General features: G+C 38.2%; 4 protein-coding genes across 8 annotated transcripts; 2 read left to right on the top strand and 2 right to left on the bottom strand.

Annotated features, from left to right (window-relative positions):
- Positions 1-435: 435 nt before the first annotated feature.
- efs (embryonal Fyn-associated substrate) lies at positions 436-13,714 on the bottom strand. 3 transcript variants are annotated; one of them, XM_058782402.1, is made up of 8 exons: positions 13,513-13,714; positions 10,068-10,330; positions 7,402-8,820; positions 7,153-7,275; positions 4,549-5,478; positions 4,096-4,170; positions 3,014-3,265; positions 436-2,755 (listed from the first exon to the last, which is right to left on the bottom strand). In XM_058782402.1, the coding sequence occupies exons 2-8, from the start codon at positions 10,134-10,136 to the stop codon at positions 2,573-2,575; spliced, it is 3,051 nt and encodes a 1,016-aa protein (XP_058638385.1). In that variant the 5' UTR covers positions 10,137-10,330; positions 13,513-13,714; the 3' UTR covers positions 436-2,572. The 3 variants fall into 3 exon arrangements, with proteins under 3 accessions (XP_058638385.1, XP_058638386.1, XP_058638384.1); XM_058782403.1 differs by lacking the exon at positions 13,513-13,714 and adding an exon at positions 11,225-11,530 and having other exon boundaries at positions 4,582-5,478; XM_058782401.1 differs by lacking the exon at positions 13,513-13,714 and adding an exon at positions 11,225-11,526.
- Positions 13,263-16,009, top strand: dhrs4 (dehydrogenase/reductase (SDR family) member 4). Its single transcript, XM_058782444.1, has 9 exons — positions 13,263-13,417; positions 13,759-13,883; positions 14,084-14,261; positions 14,438-14,539; positions 14,623-14,693; positions 14,852-14,903; positions 15,069-15,203; positions 15,335-15,390; positions 15,740-16,009. Exons 2-9 carry the CDS (start codon positions 13,762-13,764, stop codon positions 15,852-15,854), a joined length of 831 nt encoding a protein of 276 aa, XP_058638427.1. The 5' UTR covers positions 13,263-13,417; positions 13,759-13,761; the 3' UTR covers positions 15,855-16,009.
- A 247-nt stretch (positions 16,010-16,256) lies between these two features.
- tinf2 (TERF1 (TRF1)-interacting nuclear factor 2) lies at positions 16,257-21,272 on the bottom strand. Of its 3 annotated transcripts, XM_058782418.1 has the most exons (11): positions 20,897-21,270; positions 20,402-20,604; positions 20,104-20,202; positions 19,865-19,960; positions 19,508-19,618; positions 18,779-18,899; positions 17,820-18,657; positions 17,652-17,710; positions 17,484-17,566; positions 17,124-17,153; positions 16,257-16,639 (listed from the first exon to the last, which is right to left on the bottom strand). In XM_058782418.1, the coding sequence occupies exons 1-10, from the start codon at positions 20,937-20,939 to the stop codon at positions 17,142-17,144; spliced, it is 1,665 nt and encodes a 554-aa protein (XP_058638401.1). In that variant the 5' UTR covers positions 20,940-21,270; the 3' UTR covers positions 16,257-16,639; positions 17,124-17,141. The 3 variants fall into 3 exon arrangements, with proteins under 3 accessions (XP_058638401.1, XP_058638400.1, XP_058638399.1); XM_058782417.1 differs by lacking the exon at positions 17,124-17,153 and having other exon boundaries at positions 19,508-19,615; positions 20,897-21,272; XM_058782416.1 differs by lacking the exon at positions 17,124-17,153 and having other exon boundaries at positions 20,897-21,269.
- A 382-nt stretch (positions 21,273-21,654) lies between these two features.
- On the top strand, positions 21,655-24,976 carry cideb (cell death inducing DFFA like effector b). Its single transcript, XM_058782445.1, has 5 exons — positions 21,655-21,878; positions 22,822-22,936; positions 23,178-23,327; positions 23,559-23,752; positions 23,871-24,976. Exons 1-5 carry the CDS (start codon positions 21,853-21,855, stop codon positions 24,010-24,012), a joined length of 627 nt encoding a protein of 208 aa, XP_058638428.1. The 5' UTR covers positions 21,655-21,852; the 3' UTR covers positions 24,013-24,976.
- Positions 24,977-25,089: the final 113 nt, after the last annotated feature.

A 25,089-nucleotide genomic window follows, 5' to 3' on the forward strand; every position in this document is an offset into this window, starting at 1 on the left:
AGACCAGCAACGACTGATTATCACTGAAACACACTAACGTAAAGCATAAAACCATAGCTACCACATGTATATTTGTAGCAATAGCCAACAATACATTGTAAGGGTCAAAATGATTGATTTTTCTTTTATGCCCAAAATAATTAGGATGTTACCTGAAGATCATATTCCATGAAGATATTTTGTACATTTCCTACCATAAATATATCAAAACTTATTAAATCAATATTTAGATTTTTTTGCACCCTCAGTTTCCAGATATTAAAATAGTTGTATCTCGGCCAAATATTGTCCTATCCTATTCAGTTTTTGGATTATGTATAAATCTCAATTAAAAAAAAAAAAAAAATTGACCCTTAAGGCTGGTTTTGTGGACCACGGTCACATTTTAAACAAGAAAAATACAACACAGGACAAAACAACTGAAATAACCACAACTTTGTTCAGTAACAAAAAATGTATTTTGAAGAATCTCAACATTTGACAAGTACCAAAGACTCCCTAAATGCAAAGTACCTGTGGAGTGTGTCTTACAAACAAAATGTCAAAATGAACATCAACATACTGTAAAGAAGCACAAAATATGCATGTCAAAAATACATTCTGGTACCAAATGAAAAGGAAAATCACATTCTTAAAGCAAACTTTGAATTATTAATGCAAAGTCGCATGAAACATCCCTGGTTATGTGTGCATATATTTCTTTAATGAGCAACTTAAAGCCATGCAGACATTTGATTAACAAAATCAAATAAATATAACTATATAGGGCCATCAAATCTAAGCATTACTATAAGCACTTAATTTAAGAACTTAAGATAAGTGAGCCTTTTGAGAGGAACGCTTGCTTGAGGACTATTGTATAATTAAAATGTTTATATATATACAGTTATTTTTTACAGAGGGACATGACAGCTCATTCAAAAGCATAAAATATGATGCTTGTCTATCTACCAGAAGTATACTCTGAAGTACCTGTTGAGGTGTTCTTTTTTCTTCTTTTTTTTTTACTTATCCAAGTATTTTTGGTAGTAATACTGATAAAGTCCACCAGATGGCACTTTGAGTCAACTAACACACCAACACCAGAGGAAACCATCTACATCAGCTCAGAATTCAATTCACTTAATTGGACTTTTCAGCACTTTTTAACCACTTTATAATCCACTGTGATAGGACTGACAAAATAGGTAAAAACTAAAAAGGTCACTTTTTCAAAAAGGCAGTAATAAAGGGAAGGCTACTTGAGATTTAAACTATGACATTTTTTATGGCTGAATTATTAATTTGCAAGAGCCAGTAAGTGTAAAGACGTAATGAACCAGTCAAACCGAACCAAAGTCGAACAGCAAGAATAACACTGATAGCATTGTACCGGTGGCCAACATGTGAATCCTGTATATAAAAAGAGGAGATGTGGGTATTTACAGACAAAGACGGGGGAAGGAGCCAGAAAAAGAGAGCAGATGGAGGAATTAACAGATGGAGGAATGGGCTCTGAGATACAGACTATGAGGGCGTCTAGTAAACATGATGGTACATTTATGACACCGACATGATTTTTCAAGACAGGAGGGAAACAGGTGCATGTTTCAACCTGTGTTAAGCACTGTTCAATGGGTAACCTACACAAAGCTCAGTCTGATTAGAACCAAGCCTGTTTGAGTACAAGATACCGTAAGCACCAGCATTTCGACTGCCACTATGGAAGCTACTAGATATATATTGCTGTTTTCAGAAATGCTGCATAGCCTGTTTAAAAACAAAAACCCTGTATGATATTTATTGTGCAAGAGTTGTTGCCCAAACTGCTTCACCATTAAGCTGCCTGTGAGCATGTGAACAAACCGACTGTGGGAGTGTGAGAATTACGGGAAGAAAAAAAATAAATGAGTGAAACAAAGAGTGTGAAGAAAGACGCTGAGTAGACCTGACAGACAGGTTTATATCTGAATCAGCATTGTGGGAAATGCTCTCCCAAAATTCAATAAATTGTTGAATCACTCATTCAAAAAGTACCATTTTCTTCATGTGTGTTTAAATAATTATGCATTCCTTCTTGTTTAATATTTGAAACTAGGTTAGCTTTATCTGTTTTGGTTACATGTGCAGCACAAATGAAACCTCCCGGGCTGTCAAATTAGTCACTTCAATCTCTATTACACCAAGGCCACTTCACATTTACAAACAAACTGAATAATTAGACCAGTTTACAAGAGCACCCTTAAATATAGAAGATCACTTTTACCTCATCGATGTCAATATGGTTAAGGGGACAAAATAAAGCTATTAAAATATGCCTGAGGTTGCAAACATCTTCAAACAAAACATCCATCAATAAGTTATTAAACGTTTAAGTGTGCTTAGCACCACAAAAAAGAAAAGAAAGACCAGCCTAAAGTGTCAAAATCAAAATAGGCAAGCAGATACACTCCAACATATACTCACCAACTGTTTGATCATTTTATCACTGTTGAACTAATACAAGCAGTGACACGCTTTAGATGCATCCTCCAAAAAAAAATAATAAGGCATTCCACTGTGAAAACAAAGGTTAAACCGCCCACAAATTACATCAAGATATCTCAGCTAATCGCTGCAAAAGCCCAGAGAAACCAGCTGCATGCTGGGATAGATCAGCTACTCTGTCCACCATTTCTTGTGTAGCAGGGACTGAAGGATAATTCTGGGCTGCACCCTTAGTTGCCACAACAACAGCCTTCAGAGCTTGGCAGAGGCGTCCACTGGAGGTGGTGACCTGAGGAGACAAACAGTGTTTGTGTGAATGCGTTTAAATAATGTCACCTGCTTATAGCATCACTGACACGTCAACATGTTTACCAAAAGCTTGTTCACTTCCCAGACTGTTCACGTTGACTATTGCCCTTGGGTTATCAACTGTGATTCACGATTTGATTTGTTGTGGTGTGAATCATTGAGTACATTCACAGGTAATCAAGAATTTGTACAATAACACTTGAACAAAAACTCTCGATAACAGATAACATGTTCTAACCTTTGCTCTGAGGTCTGAAGAGCTGAGTAGCCGTGCAAGTGTGTCCCCAATAAAGACAAGTTTGTGTGCAGTTACAATGAGACTTTTCCCCCTGGAAACGAAGACTCGGGGTGGTTGGTTCCCTTGGACACTTGTGAACAGAGAATCGATGGCATCGGCCAGGCAAGAAAGATGAGAGAGACTTTGGGAGGAGTAGAAAGACAGTAGCTCTGAATCCTCCAGAGACAGAGAGACTGGGGGTGATGGACTCAGCTGGAGAGAAACAGAGAATGAGATTGTTCATATAAGCACGCAAATGACACAGACCCTAACCTCCTTGAAAATACCTCAAATTGCATAATTAGAGGCCTACAGCATAGCTGCAAATCTGGCATTTCAGTATGTTATACTTAAATAACACTATAAAGTTTCATTACGCTACGTTTGTCATTTGGAGTAGTTCAACTTAATGAATGAGCTCTGTTGAGAGTTGAATTCCAGCTAAATTTAGAAAATATGTCTTGTATTTACACAGGTTTATAGTTTTTTTTCCCCCTTCAAATATTGCCATTTTTATATCACTGAACATGTTAAGAAAAAATTGTGAGTACAGATCAAAAATGCATGCATTTATGTCCCAAAGTTTACGACCAAATTTTTAAAATGTTTTCAGCAGCCATTACACCAGTCTTTAGTGCCACATGACCCTTCAGAAATCATTCTAATATGCTGATCTAGTGCTCTAGTAACATTTCTTATTATTATCAATGTTAAAAACAGCTGTGCTTCTTTTTATTTTTTGTGGAAACTGAGAAATGTATTTCTGGATCCTTTGATGAATAGAAAGTTCAAAAGAACAGACCTTACTTGAAATGTAATTTATTTGTAACAACGTAAATATTTACTGTAACATTTTATTAATATAGTGTATCCTCGCTGAATAAAAGTTTTTTTTTTTTTTTTTAAACCAAACTTGTAAATGGGTAGTGTGTTGAGGAGATTGCAAAGTTTGATCCAAATCAGTCAGCAACGGTGTCTGAATAAGGTACTATTTAAGTGTTACTATATTTCTACACTGGCTTTCTAGTGTTTAAAAGACTTACTTTATTATCAGTTGTGGTGATAAGCTGTGAAGAACTGTGCTCTGTATGGGCGTCTGGTGGAGGCTCTGGCTTCCCCTAAAACAGAGCAACAAAAAAATCTAAATGTCCACAAAAAGAGAACTGCAGACCACAGAAAAGTTTCAACAAAGACGAATACAGGCACCAAAACATGAACAGACCGTGAAAAGAGAAGTAAATGTCTGACTGAATGAACAAGACAGAAAGATAAATCATCAAGTTGGCATGAAAGATATTTTGTTGACTTATGTTTTAGTTTGATAAGTACAATGCTTCAACCTTCTGCCTGATGAACACTTGTGTTCATACTTGAATAAAAACTGACACAATAACATCAGAGTGTAATGAACATTTACTCTTTTTATGTTTGTATGCTCTAGTTTACGGCATTATCCACGCATACTCCACAGTCTCTCTATAAAACAGGTGTCTAACCTGCAGTTTGACGTATCCCACACTATCACCTACAGGATATGATGGCAGTGGTGTAGGAGTTAGGCCGATTCCTGCGTACTCATTCCCCTGTTCCTCATCCTCCATTCTTCCCACAGTAGGGGCTAAAGAAACTAGTGCCGGCGGCAAAGGGAAGGCAGCGGGTGGCGGAGGAGGCAGCGGTCGTTCCTGGATCCAGCTGCCCTTCCGTGATCCCATGTCCGCTGCGATAGGTTTGACCTCTGCCACCGGCAAAGCAGGTAGAGGTCTCCGGGACAGAGACTCCTGGGAAGGTAAACGAGGTCGTGCTTGACTCTGTAAAAGGGAGACAGAGTCTTCAAGGGCACAGCGGACAATCGTGAGCAGACCGTCAGCTGGGGGGGAAGTACCGCACACCGAAAGGGCAGGAAGGAGGTCTGAGAGACGGGACCAAGCCTGCTGGAGAACTGGAGGAATATCACCAACATGCCCAGTCTTCCAGACAGAAAGGATCTCAGCCAATACTGAGGCGAGGTCTCGGGATGGGGTGGTGGCGACAGAGGCAGAGGTCAGAGCGGACTGGACTAGAGCAGAAAGAGACGCTTTCCACTGGATGTCCCCGGACCCGGTGCTTGACACAGATAAACGGCGTGTTGGGATTTCCAGAGTGAGGGCAGGCATGTCGTAGATGCCTCCATCAGGTTCTGACACATCTTCGGAGGTTAAGTCTTGCTTTCTAGGACTGGAAATCGAATAGGTACGTCCGTTTCCTGCAGTTTCTGCAGTTAATACCGGCATTTCAGTTCCCTCCAAAGGTAAACCAGGAAGACTGGGAACACTGTACACATCCTCGTCCTCTGCATCTCCAGCCACAGCAGCTGCTCCCGGAATATTGTAGGTTTGCTGTTGATGGTCAGAGGAGGAATTCAGGGCCAGAGTGGGAACATCATAAATCTGAAAGATATGAAAGAGTTACTCACTGTTTACTAATTTATAAAGAGTTACAAAAGATTTTGGAACCCAAACACCATTCAACTGTGCAAATTGTGCCATAAAGCATGAATCATGCTTTTCTATGACTGTTTTGTGGGAGTCTCGGCTACTGTTCAATTTAAGACTGAAAATTGGGCATCATACACTAAACAACTGAGGATCACACACTACTAGACTTTCAAGCAATACCGAACTCATTCATAAACTGTCTTGCTGCTAGGAGATGCATGACAAATGAAATCAACGTGTTTCATGATCAGTTCAAAATATTAAACAAGCTTGATATCCTTCAACTGGATGGAATCGTGGTCTGAAGCTAAAAAGTCTGTGCTCTTCATACACTACACGATTTTTGGTGAGATCTGTCAACTCTGCCTGCCCAGAATCTGTAGACTGGCTCTTACTTTCAGCAACTAGTGCAAATCAGGACAAAAAAGCAGGCAAACGTTGTGTAGTGTATTCCAGCCTTAACTATGTGTTCTCTAATAGCACACAGTTTGATAACCTTGGAGTAAGACTAATTTGCCATGTGACAGGTTCCACTTTGACGCTGATTAATAATAATAATAATATTATTATTATATATGGATTAAGAGCAAAAATCCCTTATAAAACATGATTATATATCCTCTACATTTATTTACAGTTGATTCTCTGCACAAGCACAAAAATCCATTGCTAAGGATTCAGTGAGGATTAATAAGAAAAATGGGAGAGGGAAAGGGGAGAGAAAGATTGTGGGTGGAGGGCTGAATAGAGCCACATGGGTCTGGCTGATCTGCCCAACCCGACAGACTGCTGTGACTTGTGTGAACAAGAGAAAAGTGTTACATGGGATTAGCTCATAGCAGAAAAAAAGGTGTGGTTTAAAAGCAAAGGAATAGGAGAGGAGTGAGAGAATGAGAAACCGAGAACAAGAAAAACAACAAGAGGAAAAACAAAGGAGAAATTATGTGAAAATGTGGAGATTGTATGTAAATGTGCAAAACCTCTGATGTTTAAAAGTCGATTTTTAGCAAATGAATTTCAAATACACATTCTTTTGAACCTTCTACTCAAAGAATTCTGAACCATGAAAAGAGAAAATAAGAATTTGCATCAAAAAAAGCATATTAATATGATCTCTGAAGGATCATGTGCCAATGAAGACTGGCTGCTGAAAATTCAGCTTTGCATCACAGGAAAATTTTTTATTTTAAAATATATTAAACTAGAAAACAACTAATTAAAATTGTAATAACATTTCACAACATTAATGTTTTGACTGATTTTTTTCCTTCAAATAAATGTCGCCTTGCTTAACATAAGAGACTCCAAACTTTTAAACCGTAGTGAAGATACATAGCATTAGCATTTGATACCAATCACGCTAATGGCCATTGGTACAGGTGGCAGTCCAAAGAGACATAAGAGCTATGGAAGGGGGCATGATTTTTCAGCAAATGTGACAAGTTCTGGTCTGTTCCCCACAGAGATCTATCATATGACTTCAAAAGACACTGTATGGATACTTCTATGGTGCTTTTTGCCTGATTTTTGCAGCTAGACAACCTCTGTCCTCATTTACTTTTATTGTACGGACAGGAGCAAGATCAACATTCTGCCTAGCATTTCCTTTTGTGTTTAATTTCTTACCTCTGAGGCCTGGTCTGTGTGTAGAGGTACAGCACGAGGGGTGTTATAGATCCCTTCATCCTCCTCAGAAGGCACTGCAGGAATTGGATGCTGCCACCTATTTGTGGGAGGTGTATCATATACCTGAAGAACACGGGGATAAACACTAAACATTGCATAATCTCCACTATTTCTTCAAAGAAAACACCTTCGTCTTCTGTACAACTACAACCCATTTCTTTTTTCCAATCAAGTTCTCATTTATCTCACCTCCTCACTGAGTTTCTCATCCTGAGAACTTGTACTCTCCCTCTTGGTCACTGTTTCACTGTTCTTCTTCATCTCGTCCGCTTGCATGTGTGCATTTTTACTTCCCTGTCTCTCTTCCTCCAGCATGTTTGTCTGCGGGGGTACAGGGTTGGCCTGGAGAACAGGGTTGGTGATAGGAACCGAGTTAGACTGAGGTAAATCCTTCCTGGTCACACTTCTAACAGGAGGTGCTGGAGGAGGCAGTTTGCGACCAAAATTTGGGGACCCTGATACTCCAGACTTTCCCGCCCTGGCGAGTAGAGGTGATTCTCTCAGGCCACCCTGGGCCAGTTTTCCTCGACCAACCGGAGGAGTTGAAGTAGTACCCTTTTGGGATCCTCGAGCCGAGGGAGGTGTCTGCTTAAGATTCTGGCCTGGTGTTGAGGCTCCAGACACTCCTGCAGTTCCAGCGGGGTGTTTGCGGTCAGATTGAGGGGTCCTGCATATGGCACCTCCAGGTGGGGTTGGGGTTTGATACATCCCTGGGACATCCTGACCAGTCTTACTCTGAGAAGGACTAATAGAAGAAGATGGGCTGCTTTTGGGTGCAATCCCATCCGTAAGTCTTGAAGCCATTCCGGATACACACTGTCCTGGCACTGGGGCACCACTTGTAGGAGTTTGATATAAATTCTCACTGGTCAACGCAGCGACAGCTGGTCTAGGCACCAAGTAGCATCCATCAGAATTACCGGCCCCTGCATCCCGTGGACTTAAATACCTAGCCTCCCCTGCTGTTTCAGCTGCAGACCTGGGAACAGCACTTGGAGTCAGGTACAATGAATCGGATGCCAGTGCACCTTGTGATCTGTGTTGTGCTGCCATTGGCACAGGCGAGGTGGGAGTCTGGTAGAGGGTCCCTGGCTCGCCACCCCGTCCTCTAAGTGAGGGTGAGCGGGGTCGTGCTGCCACACCCACATCCCCCCAGTCCGGACGAGGCCTGGTTCCGGAACTAGAATGTGATCGTGGCCTTCCTCCGTCAGAGTGACGTAGCTCTTCAGACCTGGCTGGGGCAGGAGCAGCCCCAGGGCTCTGGTACACCCCTTCAGCTAAGCTGGGTGGTGAGAGATACACCCCATCTGGATCTTCAGTGCTCAGTCCATTTACCCTGCCCTGCTGGCTAGTCGATAGATGGACCGAGTCCACACTAGGAGCCCGTCTGGGATCTGTACCTGCAATCGTAGCCGGAGTCTGAGCAGTTTGGAGGAGGCGTAATCGGTTGGCGGGGGCAATGCCTTGACGGCCATGCAGTGAGCAAAGCCACCACCCTGGTCCGCCGTCCTGCTCCTGGTCCAGAACCATCAGGATGTCACCTTTGCGAAACGCTAACTCCTCTGGGCTTTCAGCGGCATTGTCAAAAAGTGCCTTTGCAAGCACCGTCTACAAGACAGTAAAAAAACAACTTATCAGGAGGAGAAGAAACAAAACAAAGCTTTAAATAAAACCTACAAAGACATAAATCAACTCTGGACTAGCTTATTTTTTTAGTCTATCTTTCTAATAAACCTAGCACAGTACTCTATGAATAAAGCTGGCTCTGTGATGAATTGCTCATGTTCTTCTATTGTAATTTGCTTTGGATTAAAGTGTCTGTTAAATGCATGAATGTAAATGCAAATACAACAAAGGCAGCAAAACATAATAAATGCCTGCATAAATAAAAAAGGAAGACAGACAGAAGAAAGACTTTAGTCCTTCAATGGGAATGGAGAAGGACAGCAATAGTGAAGGAGAAATGCTAGATTTCACTAGACTGCTAGCACCTAATTCAATTGTTGTTTAAATTCAATGTACTCAGTTAAAGTCAATTTATTTGAGCCTTCAGCTGACTCTACTTCTGCAACGTTTGAACTGCATTGTGTTAGTAAGGGAAGTCAAAAAAGGAAACAACGTAGAGGATCTAACCAGGCCACTTCAACCAGGTTCATCAACCTGTGTAACCAAATCAATTTGTTTTCCCATTTACTTAAACAGTACTAGCACATCATCATGACAACATAAGGGCAATGAAGGCCATGGTCAACACCAAAAAAAGTCTCATAGTTCAATCATTTAAAAAAAACCACACAAATATGGCTTAGATTAAGAAGCTTAAAAGATGGTCAGTACATAGCAATTTAATTGCTGACCTAAATTCTTGGCATACATAAAGCCTACAGAAGAACTGCTCATTTAAATGCCTCTGAAAAGGGCAGCGCTTATGAGCCGTACAGTTAGAGTGACGTTACGAATGTAATGGGTTGCCTCAAGGTCTTTTGTATTCAGAACACCACACTTCTGCCTTCATGGGTAAATCAATATTGATAGAGAGAATGCATAAGTAAGGGCAGAGGTCTGTGATTATGGGAGAGAGAGAATTAGTGATTAAGGGAAAGAGGCGCTGAGTTGATGATAATGAGGAAGACTTGTGGGGGAGGGGCTCAACATCTGTCCCCCAGTTTTAGGTCCTTTTGTCAACCCCTTTTATACCTCTAAATTTCCCTCTCATTCTCTCATTCCCCCCAGGGGATGTGGTGCTCTGAGGCAAGCTGAGCCCCAGTTCCCCCTCCTCCATACTAGAAGTGGATATGAATATTAAGGACTGGACAGCAGAGAGTGTTTTACAGTGGTGACTTGCACACACTTACCGATAGGGACATGATTGAAGCTGGTTCTCCACAGTTTTTGGATGTGTTAATTCCACATGGGCTCGCCATAGAAACTGTATCCCGTTCACATGTGCACGGTGCGACTCATCTGCATGTTTTGCAGATCTGGTTTTCCATTAACCTGAACTCTGCAGTGGTGGTAAATACGATGATCCAGGAAGATCAGTTCCTCAAAACCATGATTGTCGTCCTTCGCAGTCTGTGATTTTCATCACATCTGACAGTTGCCGCACATATTGAACCTGGAGGATCAAAATAAACGCATTTCAGATCAATCTTAATTGTATAGTAGTGTGTTAGTAATACACAGAGTTCACTTTCAGTCAGCTGCAGCAGTTAAACTAGTCAGACCAGCTGTGGGGCTCCACCAGTGGAGTTCAGACAAAAAAAGATCTTATTTCACGGGAATTTGGCTGTTAACTTTTAAGTACAGCTGTAATGCGGTATTTAAATTTGCCCACCCTGATTGGACAGAGGATTAAGGGGCTATATGATATCATAACTTAGTAATAATGAGTTAACATAGGTGGAGACGTTTTCTTTATATGTTCATTAATGTTTGTTTATAAAGAATTATTTTATTTTTTCAGTTTAAAGGAATGAAAAACTCACTTAAGCAGATGTGGCACAACCGCCTACTAAAGGCTAGGACACTGGCCTTTTGAGACAGGAGTCCACAAGATAACATATATATATATATACACACACACACACACACACACTATATATATATAATTAAAAAGATTGCAAATGATAATCCTGTTTATCTAGCATATTTCAAGTAATTTTGGTAAATTCAACTGCACTAGGCTGCAACAGAAACAAAAAAAAAAAGAAAAAGAAAAAAGAAAAATCACAGTCCTAAGCCACGTTTCGTTTTCCATCCAAGACATCTCAAGGTTTCTTTTATGCAGTAGAACCCCAATGAGACAAACAGAGGACTAAATAAACGAAGAAATAAATTAAAGAAAACAAGAAAATCCCGAATTATCCGGATAAACCAGTGCCAAAGGCATTAGGCATATAATTAACGTTCTTTTAAAAAACGAGATGCATTTTAATTCAGTCACAAAGACGCAAACAAGCGGCGATCTGCCAGTGTAAAATGTTAACTAAATAAGCAATGCTCGTCTTACCGTTCACATGTCTAGAAAAATCATCTGGAAATACAGAAGTAGAGTCAAACGTCGCAAATCATATCTTCTCAAAAGACTGCAATGCACGGCTGTTGTTTTTCTTTTCTTTCTTTGGGGATACACGTCTCGCTCCGCCAGGCTTCGCCCTACCCTGGCCTTCTTGGTTTTGAATTACAGTTGAGCGCATATGGTCGCTCCCCCTCATTGTGCCCAACACAGCACGATTCCTACAGTGCATCACGCCCTCTAGTGGAGGACTTCTATCTATCTGTCTGTCTATCTATCTGTCTATCTATCTAACAAACATTGGCAAGTGCTGCTTCTGGTTACAGCTGCTTCTAATGTAAACTTCTGACCAAACTCACATTAAAGAAGTGTCTTACTAACTACACAGACTAGGAATTTCCTCTTGTAAATTTCTTAGGATGTTTCTGTCAGACCGGAGCAAAGGCTAAAACAAAAGTGCAAATGCAAATAAAATGATTAATTGAATTTACAAAAAAAAAAAAAAATAAATAAATTAAATTAAGGTAAGTGGTTGCAATCAATTTATTTTAGTTACATTTAAATAAACAAATTTTGTTGACTAACTTTCAGCTAAATTTGTTTATTTAAATGTAGCTAAAATAAATTGTTTGCAACCACTTACCTTAAAAAAAATGTAGTATCATTTTTTTCAGTGTGCATAAGCTGGTATTCAATTACTTTCAAATAAAATAACATCACTAAAGGAATAGTATGATAAAATACATACAAGTTTTTACTAACCATGAGGAAGAAAAGCCTTTGTGAAGAGTAGATTGCACTGTTTAAGTCACATTTCTGTTGTTCTGTGTAAAAGCCTATTATAATGACTTTACCTTCAGTGGCTGTGCGTTAATATACATGCTCTAATTCAACAATATGCTGGGTTCTACTGTTCAAAAACATTAGCTAGACAAAACAAAGACATCAGCGGTAGTTAAATAAGAATGCACTTCAGTTTTTTGTGTCTAAAGAAAAAATGTCCATAAAAAGCCAATTAATGGCAGTTAGATTATCTAGACTGAACATGTTTAGCATAATAAATGTCATTTTATCCGAGTGGTATCCGATTAACTAAGTTTCTTTATGCTTCTTATTAGATTTACAATTTATACTGTGAAAACAAGTGTAACATACCTTGAACAACAGGAATTAACAACAGGAACTGCACTGAACAAACACAAAGCTTTGTCACAGAACAAAAGGACAGGGTCGCTGCCAAGGTATCTGATAGTGCTGTTTAAATATTTGTTGACCTCACAAAGTGCAACTGATCAAGAAAGACTGCACTTTTCTGTTCAGCTCCAACCATATTCTATTTTTACTAAAAGCACCACTGCAATAATAAAATGAAGAACTGTAGAGGACAGGTACAAGCGCAAAACCAGCACACGTGCACACACTTTTAACAGTAAAAGCTGTGATTGTATAAATCCTATGCAATCTACAATATTTCAAAGTTTACTTGAAATAAAATGCTTTACTAATATATTAGGTGGGTTTTTAAGAATGAGTGGTTATTCATTTTAACTAATGAATTAATTCATATTCCTTGTGACCAGGATCTTCCTCCAGAGGGCGCGTGAGGGCTCAGATGGATAAGAGCTGATTCCTCCACTGACCCGCATTCACATTTTTTGGGTACGTTTGTACACTAAAATGTAAAACATTTAATCAGTTAATTCCAACTCTTAATACCCGACATAAAAATAAAAATAAAAATATAGCCCATAAATCTATATAAAAATCATATATAAAAATATCCAGTCAATCATCCGGTAATCACACTGATCTGTGATTGGTCAGTTCTGACCAGCGCTTTAAAAAGTTACAGGCAGCACGCAGAAATCGAATCTACTCTCTAGTCTACTTCCTTCTTGGCGCTTTGTGCAATAGTTTACACCTGATTAATAACACCATAGAAACATTTGTATCCATCGCATTGCACATAAAATCAAGAATGAATTGCAATAGGATAAGTCTTACTCATAAGTTTCTTTCTAGTCCAATAAGAGACAACTTCCGGACCGTTTATCACCGCCCTTTCTGAGACCCATAAAACACAATCTACTATCTTATAATATTTCTACGGTAATGACAAACGAGAGACGTTGATCTTTATTACTTGGAAAAAGTGCCACCAGAACAGCAGACCTTCTCAGCTCGTAGGTAAAGCTGTATTTCTTCTTCTTATGCTATACTTTACAATTATATTATTAACAATTTATCAAGATTTAAAATAACACGATTCGCTCCTGACTCACCTCAATAATGAATGCGTTGTTGTGCAGATAACGTTAGCTATGTTTAAGTAACATTAACTTTAAGCAGGATAATTTGATGGTTTCTGAAGTACCTCACAGAAACAATTTTTCACTTCAACTGCTTGTCAAGAAATTAACTGGAAACTACTCTGTGTACCTGTAACTGTGTACCCAAGATGACCTTTAACCCACTTTCCTACATGGTGCTGTAGAAATTACGCAGAATCTCTTTCTGTTTTTCTCAAGGCAATGTTGAAGGCTGTAACCAGGTGCCTTTGGTCAAATCCTGTTGCTGGCAGAAGAATGATGTCCCATCACATACCACAGAGTTTGTCTGGAAAAGTTGCTATAGTAACTGCATCCACAGATGGGTATGATGCTTTATTTACACTCTTGTCCAGCTGTTCTTTAGTTCCATATCTTTGAAACAAAAGGGTGTGTAGCTGTCACAGCACAAAACACACAGTCTCTAACACTACTAAAACATATGTAAATATAAATGAATGTAAACATGCATCCTAAATACTTGCATAACATGCTGACAGACCCTTGTACTCACCGATCTTCTCAGGATTGGGCTCGCAGCTGCGGAGGCTTTGGGTCAGAGGGGAGCACATGTTGTCGTGAGCAGTCGACGTCAGGCCAACGTTGACAAGGCTGTGTCATTCTTGCGCAGCAAAGATATAAAAGTAATAGGCACCACATGCAATGTGGGGAAAGCAGAAGATCGAGACAAGCTCATTAAGACGGTGAGGAGTTTCTTTATCGCTCTTTTTAGTCAATATTTAGTAAACATTTTGCGAATCATACTGAGGAATATACGCAAATGTTACGAGGAACCCAAAAGTTTGTGCAAACTTGCTAATGTATAATATATTTTGTGAAGAACTGATGTAAAATGCTGTTATTTACTTTGTTGTTGCAGACAATTGAGCAGTGTGGCGGTGTGGACATACTGGTGTCTAATGCAGCGGTGAACCCGTTTTTTGGGAGCATATTAGAATCCACAGAGGAAGTCTGGAACAAAGTATGACAAAGTTACTAGCCTTAATGAATTTTTTTCTATGGGGCACTGACATTCGCTGTATGTCTATTCTATTTACTTTACAGATACTTGGCGTGAATGTGACGGCTTCTTTCCTTCTAACCAAACTGGTTGTGCCTCACATGGAGAAAAGAGGGTGAGAGACAAGTCAAAGGGGGTATTATATATATATATATATATATATATATATATATATATATATATATATATATATATATATATATATATATATATATATATATATTTTTAATAAACTTCATATCTGAGCCTAACTAAGTACCTTTTCATTTTCAGGGGTGGGTCAGTTGTGATTGTGTCTTCAGTCGCAGGGTACCAGCCAATGCAAGTATGGTGTTTACTTGCTCTTATGTAAAGTTTAATCATGCAACACACCTTGTCAAAAAGAACTGATAGCACTAAAGTGGTTTCTTTAATTGGGTTTAACTTTATCAGCTGTTTTTCATTCAGCACTAGTTGAGATGTCACCTTGCTGTCACTCTTTGACTCCTAGGGTCTGGGCCCCTATAGTGTGAGTAAGACGGCCCTGCTGGGTTTAACTCGAGCGCTCGCTCCTGATCTCGGCCACAGTAACATCCGGATCAACTGTGTCGCCCCTGGCATCATCAAGACACGTTTTAGCGCTGCTGTAAGTATTTCCAACACATTTCATTTTCAGACCTTCTTGGAAACTTGTCTTTGTCTAATTTTAATTTATAACATCAATTATAATCTATACGAGGTTTACCTGCATAACCCTTTGCTTCTGTTCTTTTGTAGCTGTGGGAAAATGAGGGTGTGCTAGAAGAGTTCTTGAAACAGACTAGCATAAAAAGGTTTGTACAATTGCTGTCAAGACAATGAATGAAATTGTTTTTAAACTAAACTAGTACCATGGAGCTTGAATAATCATACCTGGAATTGCAATAGCATGAGTAGGAAACTGAATTGTGCCACTAGCATTATGCATCACAAAAAATGACATTTATTATGCACCACTGTTTTTTTTTTTTAAATAGCTAAAGGTGTATGATTTCAAGTTATTAATGTAAAAACAAAATCCCATTACCTGTAAGGTAGCATTGCAATAATTGTCCACAAGCTATTCCTTCCTTTTCATAAGCTTTCATTTGTTGCTTTCTGGTGCAGGAAACCTGATTCTTATGTAATGTCTTGATCTCTTAGACTCGGACAGCCAGAGGATATAGGTGGTGTGATTGCCTTCCTGTGCTCAGACGAAGCCTCATACATCACCGGAGAGACCATCACTGTAACTGGAGGCATGAACTGTAGACTGTAAGAGGAGCGGCATGGAGGCAGTAACAGTAATCATGTACTTGTACATCAGATAGAAACCTTCTAATTCAGTGACCCAACACAGTTGTAACAGCTGTTGTGTTAACATTCATAACACATTTACAAATGTTTAATTGTAATAAAATGATTTTTTGCCGATTTTATCACATTCATTTAATTTTTTGGATGTATAGTTTCCCCACATCTTTCAACCAGTGAATTATTATTTTTAGATTTTAAAGATAGAATGTTTACACTAATTTTAGCTCATCTTAAAAAGGAAATAGAAGTGGAAACTTACATGACTTAAGATGTTATGCCTTTTCCTGATATTTTCATGTTTTCTCTGATGGAGGACACCTTATTCAGAATTATAAATTTCCCTCAAAAAGAGCAAATACATATAGCAGTAAACACAATTCTTTATTTAAATATTACAAAAACAAAACAACATAATACCACATGATACAGATAAATAAAATGAAAATAAGTGATCATAATTATTAATGCGCACTTCCTAAAAGCAGGTAGGTTTCCTTGGTTGCAAATGTACTACCTGACAAGGAGCTTGTTTTTTTTTAATAAAATCTAAGACTTATGACTAATACATGTATTATCTATAACAGCAAACACTGCAGCATCAAAGTCTTTAAGCAAGAATGACGTTCCAAAAGTGCATCAATGTCTGCTTCCAGGAGACAAGGTGGAACAAAACACAGGATTCCAGAACTCCCGCAGTGTGGGCACATACGTACCATTCTTTGTTTTGCAATACTGCTGACTGAATACCTGACAGGAAATTTCAAGAAAAAGTCAGATTGAAACAACCACAGTTCAGGCACATACTGTATTAAACCTAACCCTAGAATCAAGAATTTGGACAATACACATCTTAAAGGCCTTTTTGGTAAATGATCACTTACAAATTGTTAAGCAATCAATTAATGCAGTAACCTTGTGCAATGTCTATTTTATGCAAAATGGATAATGCTGTTCTAATAGAACATACATGATTTGTTTTAAACACTATATAGGGCCACATACACACAGCAAAATTTAAAGCGCATTAACATGCATAAGTGAATCCCCTAAATTTTGTGGTGCGTAAACACAATGTTTGTGTACTTGTGTAGCTGTGATATTAGTTTGGTTATAAAGTTATATTAGTGACTGGAGACATTTATAATACGTAAACATCTCTCTGTAATCTACCGCAGGGCTGGTGAAAGCACCTAAGGTGTAGAGACAGATTTGTAAAAAGAAAGCCACGTACCTCCATCTCTGTGATTTGCTAACACCACTCCTGGAGAACAGAGACACACATTGCAGACTCGCTTTCAGTGAGAGCGAAGTCACTGCACTAATAACTACTTGCTCAGTTTGGTCCTGAACAACACTACATGGATTTAAGCATAACTACCAAAGTACTCTGTGATTACAGAACACAAGAAAAGTACCAACTATATTTAGCTAGTGTGTATGTGGCCACGAGAACCTGCTGTAAATACTGTGCAAATACGCTCTTGAGAAGCTCTATAGGCTGAATTAGATTGAATCTCCACTCTAGTCGCTGGTTCTACATAGCGTAACACTTTTGTTTGGTTGTCTGAATCATGTAGATGCAGTTACAAACCTTTCTCTTGACACTGTCTGCTCTCTCATCATCAGAATCGCCAATGATATCATCTGATGAATTAACTGAGGGAGTCGGAGTATCTAAAATAAACGAAAAAACAAAAGTTATACCTCTGGCATATTAAAGCCAAAAAAAATAAATAAATAATTTTATTTTTAAACTTACCTGGTCTACAGACTGGAAGATGCAGAACAAGGGGAATACTTGGAGAGCAAGTAGAAGTTCTTGAGGAACAAGAAATTCAGATAAGAATGAAGCTTAACAAAAAAATAATTATAATAATGATTTCAAAATTAATTATAATATTAAAATCATTTTCAGGCATGTTCTTACGGTCTATTGACTGATAAAGTCATGTGTTTCTCTGGCGTTGGCGTTGAACTCAAATCAGTAAATTTCCTCTTGCGCATTACAGAGTCACTGTTTCCCACGCTGTCTTTTGAAGAAGGCTGGCATGGAGACTTTGTGTTTTCCTTCTCCTCAGAAGATAAATGATTCGGACAGACAGGAAGATCGTTGTCGTTTAATCTGGGAATGACAACTCTCAGCTGGCGCTTCATGCAGGAAATGAGGAGAGCACTCATTTCTGCCTCTTGCTGTGACTCGATGTCCTCAGAGCTTCTCCTAGTGGAACATTTTCTAGTATCATCTTGCTCTCTTTTTCCATTTCGGTTCTTAATTTCAGTCTTTTTGGGTAGTTTGATTGCCCTCTCACTACTCCCCTTCCTACTGTTTATTTCTTCTTTGCTGCCCTCCTCCTCTTCTTCTACTTCACTGCCAGATGACTGACTGATCACTGTAACCAACATATTCCCCACAAAATACTCTTTTTCTAGATCCTTCTCCAAAATCTCCTTATTAGAAGATGATCTTTGTTTGCTTCTGGTATTTCTGGATAACTCAGAAGCGGTTTCGACTTCTTGTCCTGAACTTGCAACCTTCTCATTGTTTTTTTGGAGAATGTCATTGGAAATGCACCCGATCACAGGTGTGACCTGTGACTGGGTTTCCCTCGCTGATCTGCGAGTGGTTCTGGGTGTTGACGGGGTGGGATTTGTGACTGTGTTGGATAAGCGAGTGGATTCTGATTGGATGGTCTGCAGCACTCTACCCGAAAGAGGGAGGGAAAGGGAAGAGAGGATCGCGTCACCAGTAGATGACAGAAGAGATGCTGAAACAAAGCAAAGTAAAGAAAACAGAGGATGACAAGACAGATGCTTAGAGGTATAGAAGGAAAGAATTCAGTCTTGTGCTTCCAGCAATTACTTGATCCTTTCATCTCCCAGACTTACCTGAGCCGAGGTGCCCGAGGCATCTTTCATGCTGCAGCAGAGTCCTGAGGAGCTGGGGCTGCGATACAGAGCGCGCACACTCCTCCAGAACAGCAGGGGCACCACTGAGCCACGAGACTGTCTGAATAATACATCACAATACAAAATGGTAAGCATTGAGCATAAACAAAACAGTGGTCCTATCCCAAATGGCAGCATTAACGCTTGCAATCAGCATTTGACCAAGCAGGGCACTAGTCAGCAAGTGCACACCTAAATACTTTAATCAGGCAATTCCCTTTTTTTACGTTGGCAATTTATAAGCAAATGTCGTGTGTAAAGGACCATACTTGGAACTGACACTTGAAAATCTTTTTTATTGAACATTAATTACATGATACAAAAATAATTACAAAATGTTTAAAAGAAGTTCACATATAACATTGTTTTAATATTCAGGCAGTGCGCAATAAATTGTTTCCTTCTTCCTAAATATTTTAGACAATTGTACCAACAATAAAGGGTTAAAATGTACAATTTTCAGAAAAAAAAAAATATTATTATTATTCACATGTACTTTTTTCTCCTTTATTATATGCCATGACAGCACCAACGGTTGTTTTCATGACATGAACAGAAGCTTAAATTACAAAAACAAACAAAAAAATAAAAATTCTTACAGCAATGGAAAATATAGCTGATATTCTTAACTAAAAAGTGTTTTGTTCTGAACTGTATTATGAATTATACCTGAGCAAGATCTGGAACAGGTAATAGTTTATCCAGTCGAATTAGAAACTCCCACAATAGCTTTTCTAGACTGGCCACATAGTTTCCTCCATAGTGAAGATGGAATTCCTTCTGAAGTCAAAGATAAAACCATGTCAGTGGACATGAATAAAAGTTTGCTTTATTTGAAGATTTTTAGGCATTTACCAAATTTAACCAAACAGTGACAGTCAGATAATTTAGAAGTGCCTTCTGTCATTGCCTTCATATCTGAGATATTTATTAGAAAGTAAATATAAAAGTCTATAAATTAAATAAAGTTTTAAACCACTCTCATGAAAATATATCAGGTGGGAGATGTACGTGAAGTTTTTTTACCTTGAAGAACTGTTTTCTGGCTGCTGCATTCTTCAGGAGAGAGTTCACTAGGGTCTGGAAGTTGCGTTTAGCTTCTTCCACCTTTTGATCCTTCCTCTGAGGATAAAAGAAGGTACGGTCCTTGATGGTGTATGTAACTCTTGTGAAATTATATGCAAGAACACTTAACTTCTAAAGAAACTAGAACCAAACATGATGAGACAAATAAGATTCTGCACCAGCGTTAGGGCCAAACTCACCTTTCCGATGGGAATGGAGGAATCTTGCAGCTTGTGCAGCGCCTGGAGGATAAGCTGAGCATCAGGAGGATCTGACTGACGAAGCTCTTCCAAGATCATCTTAGGTTAGCCGGATAAAAAGCAAAGAAATGTCTTTACTATTTACAGACTATAAAAAAAGTTTAAAAATCTTAGAAAAGAGCAATAAAATTTCAATATATGACCAAAGGATACTTAAAATATGGCAGCATGAAAAAAAGACTGCTGTTGGTTGGTTCAATTTTTTTATGTGTGACATAGTACTTTTCAGCAATCTCACCAGTGCCCGCAAACCCATTGTCAGCCTGGCCTGATGTCTGTAATGGAGCAGCCCAGGTACAGTCTCACAGAGTGATGTTATGGTCTCCTCAAGTTTCCCATAATGCACTGCATCCCTCTGCAGCATCACCTTCCACATGGCTGCGGACATCAGGCGTAAAGGTGGAGCGATGAGCTGCAGAGCTGACAGGGGTAGAGGTGCATCTGTTGGGGGGAAAAAAGAAAAAGATCTGAAACGTTTATAACTGTACTGAAATTCATTATTATTATTCATTATCATCAAATTAATATATATATATATATATATATATATATACACACACACACACACACATGTATGTGTGTATACAGAGAGAGCGAGAGCAAAACCTCATCTGGAATAAATCTGCACAGAAAATCCCTCACATCTAAAGACAGCATATGCACCACAATGAAACCGATCCGATAACTCTCGTTTTAATATTAGTTTATTACAAGCTACACTGCGCAGACCCACCTTCATTCATAGTGTTAGTCGCTGCTTTCATTGTCCTGTCCATCCCGAAAATAAACAACAATGGGGTTTTGGAAATGGCTTACTTGATTCCTAAACTTAAAAACTAAATCTCTTACACACCTCAAACGAGGAGTCATCAACAACATTCAATTGAATAACACTGAAGCTTTCTGTCCTTTGATCTACATTTATAAGAACAACTGATGATTCATAAGGATGTAATGATGGTCGCGGTAGGAATACACTCCTCGCGCCAAAATGACGAAATACAGTTTCCGGTGTGAAGTACAAAGACGAAAGTTTTTAGTTTTTTTTAACTTAGTGGGCACAAAAGTTTGTAAGCAGCTGTCTTTTATTTAAAAGCTACTACTGATCTTGAAAACATGCCGTACTTCATTTGTTTTAAAATAAAGTTATACCCTTGTTTCTTTGCTTTTTGATATGACGTTTAGTTGAGGAAGTTGTTTAGAGTTTCAAAATAAAAGTCTTCCGATTTCAAGTACTGTAGAATCCAGATGAAAATTAAGTAGATCCTTCCAACGCATTCCAGAATAATTTAAACTAATAAATAAAATCTATCTATCTATCTATCTGTAATTTCAACCTTAATTTGTTGTTGTTTTGTAAGGAAAAAAATAGGATGCACAGACACATTAAAGCAATGGTTTCAACACTATCCAGTCTCCCTGTTTATTACATCATTCAAAGCTGGGCTCTGATTGTAGTATACAATCAGAGATGAGACCTTGCCCAATGACACAAGCTATCAGGCTAAATCATCCTGCAAAGTCAAAGTCCACTTGGCTAGCATCACAACACCTTATTGTCAAAATGATATTCTCCACCAGCTGTGACTCAGTATCATCAGTTTACTTTGAACGGTCAAACAGAGTCAGAAAAGACTGTAAACAACTGACACTTAGGTGACAGGCAAAAGACCTCAACCGCAGATCATAATGGAAACAACAGCCTCCCTGTTCAAGTAAGTTCAGTAACATTAATTTATTGCTATTTAATACTGTTATTTACAATATCTATTAATCTTTAGAAGTATGCTTTGAGTAAGAAGCTGCCAAATGTACATGTAAACATTTGATCAAAGTTATTAGTTAATAGATATATATATATATATATATATATATATATATATATATATAATACATACTGACATATTTAGTTTAAATGGTTTTATCAGTGTTTGTCCTTAGCTTTAACATTGGACTTTAACTGTTGGTCTCTCACAATACATTTGTTTCACTCCATTAACAGCTCTTTAGATAAGACAGAGTCTGATTACAGCCATATGCTGTAATGTCTGTGCTTGTCCCACTTTTAAAGCAGTCATTGATTATTCTAGGAAAAATGAAATTTTTGTCATTATTTTGTCATTATTAACCTCCATTTAACTCTTTCTAACATGGAACATAAAACAAGGGTTTTGAAAAACCATACTGGTCGCTCTTATCCATGCAGTTCTAAAATAAATGGGTAGCCTAGGCCTACTGTTGTTTTCAAACTTCAAAAGGGACACAAAAACACCAAAGTATTATAAAAGATATTGTATAGCTTTGTGTAAGTAATAATCCAATGATCTTTTAGTGATAAATCTTTGCTTTTAGTGAGCTGTGATCAGATCAGTAAGTTAGTCGAACTAGACAATCAGATCAGTCTGATTTGTCAGCAAATTATTCAGACAAACTTTGTGAACTGGATGATTCAATGATAAAATATTTTTTCACAAATGAGGCATACAACATGAGGGTGTGTAAATAATCAAGAATTTGAGCATCATCGTGCTAACTGTTCCTTTAAGTGGAGTTCCTTTTCTACACTGACTCTTGACAAAACAACCATTTTTTGTACTGTTATTCTATTTTTCTTTCCCATTTTGCCTCCCCCTCATTCCCCATCGCTCTTTCTCTCAGGTCAGTGTCTCGGCGGGTATGGTCGCCCCCTCAGCGTCCATTCAGAGTGTGTTCCTGGAACAGAGAGGTCAAAAAAGGAGTCACTGCTGGAACTCTAGAGGAGCTCATAGAGAAGGTAGGAAATGAAACATTGTTCATCTGGAAATTTTGCCACTTGAAGGGTCTTTTAAATGTAGATACATTGCTAAATAATCTCACCTCTTGGGGCTTGCAGTGGTTTTATCTGTGTGTAGCGCCCCTACCCTGTGTTAAAGCTCAACCAGTTTTCTAGACATCCTAATGACCAGTCATTTATCATAAACAGTGTTGTACATTTGAACATTGTGGGGCATTTTATACTGTGATTCTTACCTCAGGCAGCCCAGGCTCTCTTTATATCTACTGTGCTGACTTTGGTGTGTGAAGAGGATGGGACAGAGGTTGACTCAGAAGAGTTCCTCTTAGCTCTGCCGGACAACACTGTTTTCATGGCCCTGACACCCGGAGAGACCTGGAAACCTCATCCTGTATGTATTTTTGTTCATCTAAAATTATTAGTTGCTTTTAGCTGTTTCACCACTTATCTGATTGACTTCGTCAACATTAGAAGGGTGGTAATATGCGTCACATGTATACTTATCTCATCAAGAAGCTAAAATCTCAGTGAAATATTACTTTCTTAATGATTCATTCACTTATGAATATTGTGTCATCTGTATTGTTCAGTTCCTTATCTTAACTTCATCTATCCCTCCTAGCTACGTCAAAGGGGTGGAAACAACCCAGGTGAGAGTAAACCAAGGACAGGAAAAGACATTGCTCAAATCACCTTTGATCTTTACCGTACGCACCCCAAAGACGTATTCGGCTCACTAAATGTGAAAGCCACATTCCAAGGGCTCTACTCTGTCAGTGCAGATTTTCAATGCTTGGGGCCAAAGAAATTCCTGAGGTAAACAGACTACAGATGGGAACTCTAAGCATTGTTATGGTTTGTTTTACAGTTTATTTGTACAAAATAGCCTTTTTCAAGCCACTGAATTGTATCCTACACTTTTGTTGTCTTTCAGGGAGGCCCTCAGAGTCATGTCCACTCTACTCCATGCTGCTGGACACTTATTGATCTCATCTGCTGCTGTAATTCGCCGTATTATCCACGGGGCAGATCTTCTTCAAGCCCAGCATGGCAAACCTATTGAGTATTGGGAATAACTGGCGTATAAGGAATAACCAGAGATGTAACTGAGGGATGTTTTTTCTAAAATGTTTCCTAGATAGGTTTATACGGTAACACTAAGGTTCATTTTAACATTAATGCATTAGGTATAATGAATGAACAACAATTAATCTAGGCAAATGTTAATTTACACACCACACTTCAAATGTTTGGGTTCAATGTAATTTATTCCACTGATGGTAAAGCTGAATTTTTAGTAGCCATACTCCAGTCTCGAACATTACAAATCATTTTTAGAAATCATTCTAATATGCTGATTTGGTGCGCAAGAAATATTTCTTATTATTAGCAATGTTGAAACTTCTGTAGAAAGTTCAAAAGAACAGCATTTATTTGTTAGTTGATACCTAATGCATTAATTTATGTTAATGGACTTTATTGTAAATTGTGAAGTTATGCTTTGCTGGTTTAATGGAAGATTGCTCCAGGAAAATGCTTGTTTCTATGAAAACTGCCCTTAAGGAGTGAGTTTTTTTTGTTTTTTATATATATTCTTAGTCTAGGACTACCCAGTGTTACTTATTCTATGTGTTTGACCTTCTTTATAAATGTTTATTTTAACTTTACCAATACTTTATTCAATATGTTTATGTGATAGACTACTGTATAATTTTATCTTTCTCATTTTGTAAGTCACTTTGGATAAAAGCATCAGCTAAATGAATAAATGTACAAATGTAAATGTTATGTAAATATGAAATTGTCATAATGGTGAATGCTTAGAAAAAAAAATTAAATTAAATATAAAAATGTTTTAAGATCAATTTATTAAGTAAAACCAAATTGGTACAAAAAGCTTCAGCACAAAAAAGGACAGTCTCTCTAGTCAGCTTACTCAATGCATAGACTAATAAACTCCATATTAACACTACTTAAGATTTTAATTAGTTTTCAAATAATGATAATTAAAAAAAATTAAGTAAAAAAAAAAAAAAAAAATCACATTTTGATTGGGGGGAAAAAAAAGATCAAGCACATAAATTATGTAGTATTATGTCAGCATAGTGTTTCCATCAAAGAAACATATCTGTGTAGCACACTGTGGATCTAAA

Source organism: Onychostoma macrolepis, chromosome 07 (genome assembly GCF_012432095.1).
Source record: "Onychostoma macrolepis isolate SWU-2019 chromosome 07, ASM1243209v1, whole genome shotgun sequence".
Taxonomy (NCBI): Eukaryota; Metazoa; Chordata; class Actinopteri; order Cypriniformes; family Cyprinidae; genus Onychostoma; species Onychostoma macrolepis.

What these genes read in the sequence shown, in the direction of transcription:
- efs (XM_058782402.1), bottom strand. Translation starts at nt 10,136, where the DNA reads ATGGCGAGCCCATGTGGAATTAACACATCCAAAAACTGTGGAGAACCA. An exon ending in CTTCAATCATGTCCCTATCG is followed by an intron (nt 8,821 to 10,067) that starts GTAAGTGTGTGC and finishes ACTGTCTTGTAG; the next exon opens with ACGGTGCTTGCAAAGGCACT. An exon ending in ATGAGAAACTCAGTGAGGAG is followed by an intron (nt 7,276 to 7,401) that starts GTGAGATAAATG and finishes CGTGTTCTTCAG; the next exon opens with GTATATGATACACCTCCCAC.
- dhrs4 (XM_058782444.1), top strand. Translation starts at nt 13,762, where the DNA reads ATGTTGAAGGCTGTAACCAGGTGCCTTTGGTCAAATCCTGTTGCTGGC. An exon ending in CAGGGTACCAGCCAATGCAA is followed by an intron (nt 14,904 to 15,068) that starts GTATGGTGTTTA and finishes TTTGACTCCTAG; the next exon opens with GGTCTGGGCCCCTATAGTGT. An exon ending in AAACAGACTAGCATAAAAAG is followed by an intron (nt 15,391 to 15,739) that starts GTTTGTACAATT and finishes TTGATCTCTTAG; the next exon opens with ACTCGGACAGCCAGAGGATA.
- tinf2 (XM_058782416.1), bottom strand. Translation starts at nt 20,939, where the DNA reads ATGGACAGGACAATGAAAGCAGCGACTAACACTATGAATGAAG. An exon ending in CTGTTCCAGATCTTGCTCAG is followed by an intron (nt 18,900 to 19,507) that starts GTATAATTCATA and finishes TGTATTATTCAG; the next exon opens with ACAGTCTCGTGGCTCAGTGG. An exon ending in CCTCGGGCACCTCGGCTCAG is followed by an intron (nt 18,658 to 18,778) that starts GTAAGTCTGGGA and finishes GCTTTGTTTCAG; the next exon opens with CATCTCTTCTGTCATCTACT.
- cideb (XM_058782445.1), top strand. Translation starts at nt 21,853, where the DNA reads ATGGAAACAACAGCCTCCCTGTTCAA. An exon ending in ACAACAGCCTCCCTGTTCAA is followed by an intron (nt 21,879 to 22,821) that starts GTAAGTTCAGTA and finishes TCTTTCTCTCAG; the next exon opens with GTCAGTGTCTCGGCGGGTAT. An exon ending in AGACCTGGAAACCTCATCCT is followed by an intron (nt 23,328 to 23,558) that starts GTATGTATTTTT and finishes TATCCCTCCTAG; the next exon opens with CTACGTCAAAGGGGTGGAAA.